Source organism: Scardinius erythrophthalmus (genome assembly GCF_964197995.2).
Source record: "Scardinius erythrophthalmus genome assembly, chromosome: 19".
NCBI lineage: Eukaryota > Metazoa > Chordata > Actinopteri > Cypriniformes > Leuciscidae > Scardinius > Scardinius erythrophthalmus.
Genome location: NC_138239.1, coordinates 5,414,189 through 5,425,252, shown reverse-complemented (window position 1 = coordinate 5,425,252; position 11,064 = coordinate 5,414,189). Strand labels below are relative to the sequence as shown.

The following is an 11,064-nucleotide window of genomic DNA, read 5'->3' as shown; positions in this document are numbered from 1 at the left end:
TACAGCGTTTTTAGTCATTTTTGCGGATCCGTGCGAATGGGGATTGTTTTTACAATGATGTCGCCTGTACGCGGAAAACTCAAAGGGAAAACTTCTCCGTTTTAAGCATATCGTTGTCGCGTAAACGTACCCTTAGCTTGTCAATAGCATAGCGATAAATAAAGCACAGATCAAGTCACTTCCAAAACAAGAAGCTTTCTGTTGGTCAACGTGGTGAATTCACGTGACTATCTTGAAAACGAACAAAATCTTCCTGGGGAAATTGTTCGCCCTCATGCTAAACTCCCGATCACACTAATTCCAATTGGAGTGACTGGATTTCACTAGCAAAATTTCGCTTGAGCAGATTCTAGAAGGTTAAGTGAAGGGAGAGAAAATGAATCCACCACCCGCAAGCCAACAGCTTCCTTGTCATGTCCGAATTAATTTTGACACTCTGCGTGTCTGACAGAGGTGAATTCTCCTCAGTTCCCTGAAAGACAGCTCATACCCTCTGTGGTTTTTATAAAAGGCCTGTCTTTTTTTTTTTTTTTTTTGGTTTTCAAATGTAGTTTGCATTTTATTCATCAAACATAGAGGGAAAAAATGGCATGTGTTGGGAACAGGGATGCATCGAGCCGTCCCACAGCCAATGCAAAATGCATGACATGAGCAGCACCGGACTGCTTTTCAATCCCCCCCCCAACACATGTGGACCGAAGAAGAAACAGGGCGGTTCAAATGGAGAACTTTTTACTTTGTAGTAATCAAACATCCTCAGGTGCTACAGCGGAGAGGTGGACAGAACGGGGGGAACCTAGATCACACTGTAAGTGGAACACTGGCAACTAGCCTGATTTATGGCTTCTTCAGATGTGATAGAGCGCTAGGGGGGAGCCTTTTGTAAGTGCATATTTTGCTGTAATTTATCACAACACCTACACTCTACAATACTCTGGAGTTTTGGGGACTGCAAGAGGAGCCATTGATAAAACAAATCTCTTTACTATAGGAGCACACAGGCTCCTGAAAACCGATACACCTGAAGGCACTTTGTATTCTGAGGCGATACAGCCTGTTCATTCAAATGGAGTCTTTCTAATGCAATGTTACAGAAATCTAAGCACTAGTGCACTCTGGGAGAATTGCTGCTAAAACCACTCCCACATCTTGAGTAACAACAATCACCGTAAGACAGTTAATTAAAGGAATAATTTAAAATGTCGTTCAGAATCCATACCTTCTCTCTTTTTTTTTTCTTTGGATCACTGAAGGAAATGCAACTTTGCTCTTTTCATTAAAATAGAAGTAACCAAGAAGTCTTAAATTCCAAAGACAGGAAGAAGTATCATAAAAGTTGTGTGTGCATTATTAGAATGCAATTCATAATGAAAGTGTAAGTGCACTTTACATTCTCATTGCGTAGTAGTCTGATTCTATGATTATTTTTACTGTGAACCTCAGTACTGGTAAACCAACAGTTTGAAGAGAATATTGCTGAGTTAGAACTGAGTTTCATTGTATGAAAAAAAAAACACACACACACACACACACACAAAAAAAAACATTATAAAGTCATAGAGGTTTGGAACAGCATGAGTAAATGATGATGATCTCACGGGACAAAGTAACTATTTTGCATGGTGGTGATTTCGTATGAATTGTGTGAAATAGATTGTACGTACAAATGAGATTTCACAAGTTTATACAAATTAGCCTCAAACTCACCAATACATAAAATAGTTCTGAACTGCCATGAGATCGTGTTGGAATTTTCATTTTTGGATGAACTATCCCTTTAAAGCTATAAGCCACAAAACTTTAATTTAGATTTCATGGGGTCTTTAGATATTCTGAGGGGTCTTTAATATTCTATGTAGACTTGTAGATGTTCATTTATGGCATTCTGGAGATTTAATACTCATGTTTTTTTTTTTATAATTAAGAACTATTTTGTTTAAAATCTCTTTTAAATTCTTTGAACCATTTTTGGCCATCGCAACAGCAAGACAGTTTCCGCCATTTGCACGTTTTATTCCACCTCTTTTGCCCATTAATGAGAACACTGAAGAATTCACTGTGCACGAAATGAAAATTCGCCATCAATTTCAAAGGCTTGTACATTCATTCGGAGTATAGCGTAGAAGCTCAGATTTACTGTGAAAGATGTGCTGAATATTAACGAAGCCGATTCATCCCCCTTCTACAACACACTATCTGTTATCACTGGCCCCCACATATGAATAAAACAACCCGACTTTATTTTCCGTGGATGTAGGTCCAGAGAGGGTAGTGCAAACAGAGAGCGTTTCCTTGGCACAGCACGGATGCTTAGCTCAGATTCAACAGCTCCTCTGCTTCAGTAAGTGAGATACTAAAACATGGTAAAGTAAATGAGTGTGTGTGAGACAGAGAAGCCCCAGGCAGGGTCATAAAGCATTCGGTATGCTTATGGAAAGCTCATGTAACTCAACTTGGTAATGCGTTTCAAATGATTGAAAAACTGCCCGTATCTTCATATGCGCACACACAGGTGTTAAATCAAGGAGTAAGTGTCAGTTCTTAGGAGAAACATCACAGGCATGGGCATATTATGAGTAATGGAAATCAATGAACCAGTGAGATGGACGCATAGACACTGAAATACAATAGGACACGGTGAAATGAAATATCATTTGGTATCCCGCACTGCAATGTTAAATTATAACTGCTGTAGGCCTACTTGTCTGTTCTCGCCGCATGAAAACTTGAGCAAGCAAGCGTGGTAAGATATTTTATCCCTAAACTATTTTTAAGTTTTTATGTGATTGATTGGAAAATGTCCTTGCATGACCTCTAAGCAACTTTCTTAAAGTCCCCCGTGGTGAAAATCAAGTTCTTAATGTTGTTTATGTCTACAGTATGTGGTATTTTTAATATGCTTTAAGACTAACCATGTGCAAATTCATAAGTCGACACCATTGTTGAGTATTTTCTCTTTAAAACTGCAGTGAACCAAAGACAGTCTCAAAAACACGGTTTGAAATCGCTGGTGTTTCTGATGTCACAAATTACCTTGTAACCAATCAGGAGTGCGTTTCCCGAAAGCATCGTTGGCCAACTATCGTCGCAAGTTCATCGCAATGTCCATTGAACTCTATTGGTAACGACGGAACTTGCGACCATAGTTGGCCAACGATGCTTTCGGGAAACGCACCCCAGGTTAGCGTGCTGGCGGGCTTTAGCATATCATTAACAGCAAACTAGGAGAGTCTCGAGAGATGCCAGGTAATACCGGTATATTTTTCTGTTGATATGAAAAATCTGGTAGATTTAGCAGAATAGTGGGTCTATTACAATGTCATGTTATGATGAACTATATGCCTTTCTACACTGACATCTGAGTTGTTCAATGCGTTTCTGATGATTGTCAGCTGTCTGACTCTGAGGTGGCGAAAGGGAACATGGTGTGTGTAATATTAGCAACACATTATTAGCTGTTTGATAACATAGTCAAGCAAAAGGCTAATCATATTAATTACCGATATGTGTCCGAGCGAAGGCATTGTGCAGCGTTTACCTCAGTAAGTTTGCCAGTGAATCACTGAGCTGGTGTGAGTGGAGGCGGGGCTAATTTGCATATTCATGGTACACTAAATGAAGTAAAGATTTACATTCAAGCTATTTTAAGGCATGCATCGTTTTTTTTTTCACAAGAAAAAAGAGTTTAAATATGTCATTTAAGGGATACAATTATTGACTACAGGGGGACTTTAAATATTGTTTCCATAATTGGTAATTATTTTCAAAAAACAGTTTTCAAAAAACAGTTTTCAACACTGATGAGTGTTTAGATGTAAGCAAGCACAAAACTGATTTAAGGGTTACATTTTATTTCAATGGCATTATGTATGACTTTGTTTCCTTAGACAGTCTACTAACTATAGCCTATGTACCTTTGCAACTACAAGTCAACTACCAGTATTAGTGTAGTAGTAGTTGCAAAGTTAGTTGCAAAATGACTTATATAGTTAGAAGAATGTATAAAGTGGACCATCAAAATAAAGTGTTACCGATATAATAAAATGTACACTCTGACCCTTCTAAAACTGCAAGACTTTCATTCTTTTGTGGAACACAGGAGTCATTTTGAAGAACATATCTTTCGAGCTTCAAAGGGGATTCAGCACCACCATAAAAGTGTCAAAGAGTAGGCTAGTTTAACTCACACACTCTTCTAAAGTCATACAAACTCAACTTTGTGTGGAAAACAGACTGAAATTCACTAATAACCCTTGCGACCAGACTGAGTCATCCCTAACCCTAGATCAGAATCTGATTTGTGAACAAATCATTCCGGCCTGTTTTTATGAATTCCGGTTCCATAAAATGTCATTCTTTAATTGGCTTTCAATGCATTATTATAATTGATATTGAAAAGGTTTTAATGATCCTCAAAGTTTAATATTTCCAATTGAATTGAAATCAAGACTGTAAATTCTTTTAATCTGACATGAGATGGTTACATAAAGTTGCACGACGCAAGTCCCAACACGTCAGATCTGATTTTAGCAATGCAATGCTCGACAGTAACCTAGTCATAATTAAACAACCTTACCATTAAACGGATTGTCTCTTTCATAGCATAACAATTAGAATATAGCGCGCAATTAGTCACTCTATTTCCGGGAATGATAACACCCGTCTGGCAGGATGTTTAAATCCCAGTGCAATGAGAGCATTAATGAGCTCGTCACGATGACACAGATCAGACCAATAAGCGCGACATACTCCCATCTAGCGGAGGAAAGCAGAATCGCGAGACACGTTATAATGATTTCATAACTTTCTTTAATAACGTGGACAGACAGAATTACATTTTATAATGCTTAATTAATTAGTGGTTTATGTACATAGTTATAAATGTCCTTTCATTCATGTGTTTTAGATTCTATTTCAATATTTAATCTGAAATCTGAAAGTCTGAATCTCCCAATAATGCTTCTCACAATATGTTGAAACTTGAAAAAAAGAAAAAGATTTAGATTATTACAAATTATATTATCTGAAAAACCAATTATCTATCTATCTATCTATCTATCTATCTATCTATCTATCTATCTATCTATCTATCTATCTATCTATCTATCTATCTATCTATCTATCTATCTATCTATCTATCTATCTATCTATCGTTCTATCGTTCTATCGTTCTATCGTTCTATCGTTCTATCGTTCTATCGTCTGTCTGTCTGTCTGTCTGTCTTTCACAATTCTCGTGTCTGACAAACATTGTCTGCAATGTCTAATATTTTGTTGCTGTCCAATTCTCACATAAGTTAACTAAAGTTTTTCAGGATTTTGACAAACTGTCAGTCGGAGATCCGTTCAAATTAAAGAAACCAATTATGCATGTTTGATCCAATGGTGTGTTTAATATAGCTACAGTAATACTAGGCTTTCATTGATTATAACAGGTCTATCTTTTTATGTTTTTTTTTTTGTTGTTGTTTTGTTTTGAAAGCTACATAAAAAAAGTGCGTCTCCGTTTTGACGCATTTAAGCGCTCGATCCAATCGCTCCGTGACGTGGAATGACATAATTACAGAGGCTGTGAATGATTATCTGGGTAGCTAAATTATTGGGAGGCGACGCTCGTCATACACAGATATTCATTAAAAACTAATTACGGCGCAATGCCGCCATAAGGAGGTGCCATCTCGGTCATTTCAATGAGTTTCGAGTGCCGTGACGAGTGTCGACACCAATCACGGTAGTTTTAAGGGGCTCATATTCGCGTCTAACGTCCTGCTGCTGGTGACGTCATAAAGAGATGCAGAAGTGAGTTTCACAACCCAAAAAAAAAAAAAAAAAAAAAAAAAAAAAATCCGGAGCGCCGGGGTGGCACGCGCACAGTGGGCTCGCGCGCGCGCGGCATTTGCAGCCTCAAATGAGCAGCTCGCGCTGAAAAGGCTCCCTCGTTTTGACTGGCTGCGCAGGTAAGACCCGCTCGATTTAGATCGACCACGTCCAAAAAGCGGAAAGTATTCTTAGTCACAGTATGATAAAAATAAACTTGTGTTTATGATCGGCAGAAACACGGTATTCCATGGATTGTGTTTGATTTCAACGCGCGCAGTTTGTCGTGTAAATATGTTGAATTATCGAAAAGTGGACATGTTAAATGTGTAAGGATCTGTTATAATACGACTGCTGAAAAAAAAAAAAAAAGGATTGCTGACAGAACGACTCTGAGGCATTGCATGCAGATACAAGGAGCCTTTGAGCAGCCCTGGAGAACTTGTTAGGCATACCAAGAAGCTCCACGAGAGGCGAATCTTTTTTGTGCGATTTAATGACCCTACCAATTAATTATTTTGTGGATTATTCTTCTTTAATATGCGGGAATTAAACTGCAACCTCAAGAGCTTTGATAAAAGCAAGCACATCTTAATGCACAAGGAGAAGACATGTAGACTCGAATAGCTCTCCATTCGTTTCCCGTTTCAGCACCCCATTTGGAGAGCGTGCGGGTGCCGGAGTGAAGCAGAACCCAAAAGAAAATTGGATCTTTTTAGCTTAAAATCATGATCGCACGGATACTCTACTTTTTTCTTTGGTCTGCGGCATTTCTTTCCGAGCTGCAGTGCGCTTCTCAGAGAACCGCGGACGCACTTACTACTTTTCCCACGTCCGCGTTCATCAACGCCACCGACAGAAAGGACTCCAACCAGACCTCCACCTCTCGGAACAAGAGGAAGACGCTCTCAGTGGATTTCGCCGTCCCGTCGCTGTTACGTTACTACTTGGCTCTGTTTATAAAGCGCCCGCTTAACGGAGACTGTCTGTCGTTTAATGGATGTTACACGGTGCGCGCAAACTTGCTCATGCGCTGCGTTCCGTTGCAAAAAACCATCGCCAGTTTGACTGATGTAAAGTTGGCCGGGATGAACCTCAACGGATCCAGCACTGGACAGCTCCCGTATCGACAGAAGCGTCCCGTGCCGAAAGTTTTGAATTTAGGTTTGACCAGCGCCAGTCGAAAGTCCAATCAAGTTGTGGTGGAGGTGGGAGAAGAGATGGTTAAAACGGGATGTGGAGGACTGCATGTGTACGAGGACGCGCCGGTTGTGTTCCTGGAAATGGACCTAACGCGGATTTTGGAGTGGTGGCTGGGGGCGGAGGGAGGCCGGCTCAGGGTCCGACTCATGCCCGAGCGGAAAGTGCAGGTCCCGGGGAAAGAGGACGAGTACTCCGCTGCCATCAGAGCTTCGGACGCCCGCCTCTTCATTCACATTGCTTCAAGTGGTAAGAATTCAACTTTGCGATGATTGCCGTGTTTATAGAGTTTATACTCTGTGTTAAGGTGTCCATGTTTCATTGCAATTAAACATTTTACTGAGTAATAGTAATTTACCACATGCTACGTAGGTTAGGATTGGGGTTTGATTTAGAGTTAGTTGCATGTAATTATAGATAATTTATAGATATGGCATGTGTTACAAGTACACTAAAATAAAGTGTTACCGAGTTTAATTTGCAGTGTTGCAGAGCTGTCGCTAAGGTTAAAGGTGGAAACTGTTTTGAGGCCCACAGGTCCAGGGGGCCCCTCAACAATTTATAAAGGTTTTTTTTTTTTTTTTTTTTTTTTTTAAATGCACAGTTCATTTCTTACTTGTGCTCAGTTCTTGTTATAGTAAGCAGTTCTATTCATTTTTACTGCCACTGCAGTCAGATCGGTCTTAATAATGACCATTGCATTGCCCATGCAATGCTGTAACTTCAGCTCAATTCAATATTTCACATCCACATATTTATAAATATGCTGATTAGCTGTGTAATAAGCCTGATGATGTCATCATAGTACATACAACTCATCTTGATCACCCTGTTGCGATAATGACCGGCTGTACATTATCCCCTGCATACAATACAACAGTGAGAAAAGTTTGTGTACAGCAAAAAAGTTTTCCACTGTGATTTGGTTATGCTGATATTTGTTACTTCCCCCTTTGTACTGTTGCAATGCTATCAGTCTTGGTAATTCATTGGCTGTTCACAAGGGTGGCACTGCAACACCATTAAAGCCTACACAGCATCACTGCACGCACAAGGGGCAAAATCGCATAAGCTGACGGATGCAAAACCCATTTAATGGCTTGCCCCATCCCTCCTGTAAAATCCAAAACTGTTGATCTGTTTTCTCATTGGAATTTTGTGTTGAGAATCTCAGTGTTGACCGAAGTAGAGTGACCACTGGGGAAACACTACAGCAGGCTTTCACTCATAATTTGGCATTAGCGAGGTTTTTCTGATTAAACGTTTGCAATGATGTTTGAAGTATTATTCTTGATAAATCAGTTTATGGCACTTCTTTCCCTAAATAATCCGTGAGAGGATGTTCTCAGAGACGCTCAAAACTATGAAGTGCATAGACCTCAAGAGATAGGTTGCTTCACTTTATGATGTTTTTTTTTGCTGACTCCCACAGCTTTGATACTATTTGCTTTATAGCACTTCTGGTAAGGCTAGGTAGCATAGTAGTGCCTATGTCACACTCTGTTCACACAGTCTTTGGTCTTTGATTCTGACACATTCTTTTCACATCTCTCATTCATCTCCCTTGAAAGCTTCCTCATTTTTGGTGATTTTTCTGTAGGCAGGATTCAAGTTTCTGGTGCAGCCCACATATTGTGATTCGAAAGATCTCTGAAACCCTTCATCAGTGAATAATGCTACTCAAGGCTGATTCATTCTTTGCTCATTCAAAACCGTAATAAATATTCTATGGCATCCATCTTCAGCCCTCTCTGTCAAAGATGTCCCTTTTAAGAAGCAGGTCGATGAAACCTGTCACACAACAGAAGAGAACAGACAGGTGATCGTACATGCAAAGTTTATTGATAGGATGCAGGGAACAAACACTGGTCGACGGAAGGGTGAATGTGAAGTTCAAGCAGTTGCACTGTGACTTAGTAAGATGATCACAGATACAGGTGGTTGAACACACAACGGCTCGGGATCAGACGACTGAAGACTGAAGACGGGTAGTCAGGCAGGTAAGTCTCAGGCTGGTAACGGGAGTTGTAGCAAGAGAGATGAGTCTGTACGTGGTTGGACGAGACCAGGCAATGGTGTGCAGGTTGTGTGTGGTATACATCGTGCAGGTCCACAAGGAGGTGCGGGTGCGTTGAATCAGTAGTCCGGGGAGAGTGAACGAGTGTGCGGAGCGGTGTCACCGTGACAAAACCATGGTGGCATTTTTTTTTCCTATGTGCTTTGCTGTTTTCAGCATAATCACAGTTACCTTATGTGCATTTGAAGTGGTGCATGAATAAATAATTATTATAGTCAGTCTGGAATCTTCTATACCAATCATACTTTGATTACAGCGAAGATACGGTAGCCGCAGAGACTTGAGTGGCTCTTGAGTTATTTATGAAATTACAAGAACTATAATCATGCCAAAATCACATAAACTTGCTTTTTCTGTGATATTCTTCAGGTTTAAATATTGAATAAACCATCATAAAGAGGATACTATGTAATGCCCAAATGAATTTAAAATCACATCATGCCATATTACTACTAATGTGATGTAATTAGTAATCATGAAATCTGGTTTTTGTTTGTTTTTGTTTAGATGACCACTAAAACTTTACAGATGTACATGGAATTCATAGGTTGTTTTTATCGTAGTAATTATGAAATCAATTTATTTATCATTTATTTGACACGGTGAACTCATTCTATTTTATTCTGTGTGATTTTTAAACACCGTTTCAGCAGTGTTTCAGTGAGGTTTCATACTTGTTGAGCTTTAAAGATAATTCAATTCATCAATAGAAAGAGTGCAAATGACTTTCATTAGTTCCATCTAGATTCCATTTATAAATAAATTTGCCATTAAAAAGGTCATTTACTTGTAAATGAGAGTCTGAGCGTTGAACTTGGTCACCTGTGGCGATGCCCGCTCAGAAATTCCAGCAATTTCAGCTCCGACCTCTCCTTAGACTGAGGATTCGTAAAAACACAAACTCTAAAGTTATGCATACATTAAAGGCTTTACTTTTCAGATACGGTCAAAACATAGATTGCATTTCAGTGTCTTTCCAAACATACACAAATGTATGTGTACAACATCTGAATCTTTCACTGTAAAGTCTTGAGCAGATGAAGTATGATCCACGAACATCACATAATCTGTATCATAAAAGTATCAAAGGCATGTTGTCTTTTGCGGAGTGGTCAGGTCTAATCCTTCAAGACTCCCAGAGGCCACTGAGACTTTCTCATCTGATGGTCAGAAAAGTCATTATGATTTCTCTCTCTCCTCAGGCCTGGTGCTTTGTGACATTGTCTGTCCTTTTCTGCTCTCAGCATTCTTCGTTGCAATCAAAATTTCCTCTTCACAAGCACACCATTCCATGTTCTTCATTTGTCCTCAGCTTGCTTTCTGTGGTATGTGAATAGCAACAAAATCTGGCAACGTTTTATTACATTATTTGTTGTACGTATTGTGGGAGTTCAGAAATGAAATGACCGGTGAGTGGCGCTAAATGGCTAATGCTCATTCGAGTTTGAAATGAACATACACCTACACTAAACCCTAAACATACCCGATAGTGTTAACAAAAGCAAGCATGAGACAAAAACACATTGCTGAAGCAACCATGCCATTTTAGCTTGCTTCTACAAGTCTTTGAGCACTTTTATCGTGACGTTTCAAAGGACTTTGCGCTCTGCGTCGCAAATGGTGAATTCACTACACCAGAAAAGCCAATCAAAATGGAGATGGTAATGTGTTGCAAACATCAAAATACATTTGTGTTTTAAAGTAAAAGTGTTTTGAGTTCAAGGAAACGTGCAGAAAAAGTCTTGATTAATCGATAATCTGCCCCTGTAATTGTGTTGAAAAGGAATAAAAGTTGTTGGTGTTTTACTTCCTAGTGTTCATTTCTGCTGGAAACTGCAGTGAATTGTATGTACAGTATAGGTAAATTGTTTTGAGTTTTGCAAAAATGTAGGTAGAGGCACTCCAATAAGCCAATGTTGTAATATTTATAGTAGTAGTAGTAGTAGGAATATAGATCAATATGCACAATA

The 11,064-nt window shown here is 39.3% G+C and overlaps 1 protein-coding gene across 1 annotated transcript in view; it reads left to right on the top strand.

The window, feature by feature from the left end:
- Positions 1-6,545: 6,545 nt before the first annotated feature.
- Positions 6,546-11,064, top strand: part of alk (ALK receptor tyrosine kinase) — a gene marked incomplete at both ends in the record, with an annotated part of 458,249 nt that continues 453,730 nt past the window's right edge. Inside the window, one exon of the mRNA XM_081393742.1 lies at positions 6,546-7,266. Within this exon, the coding sequence (XP_081249868.1) occupies positions 6,546-7,266 (721 nt within the window). The remainder of the gene's footprint in view (positions 7,267-11,064) is intronic.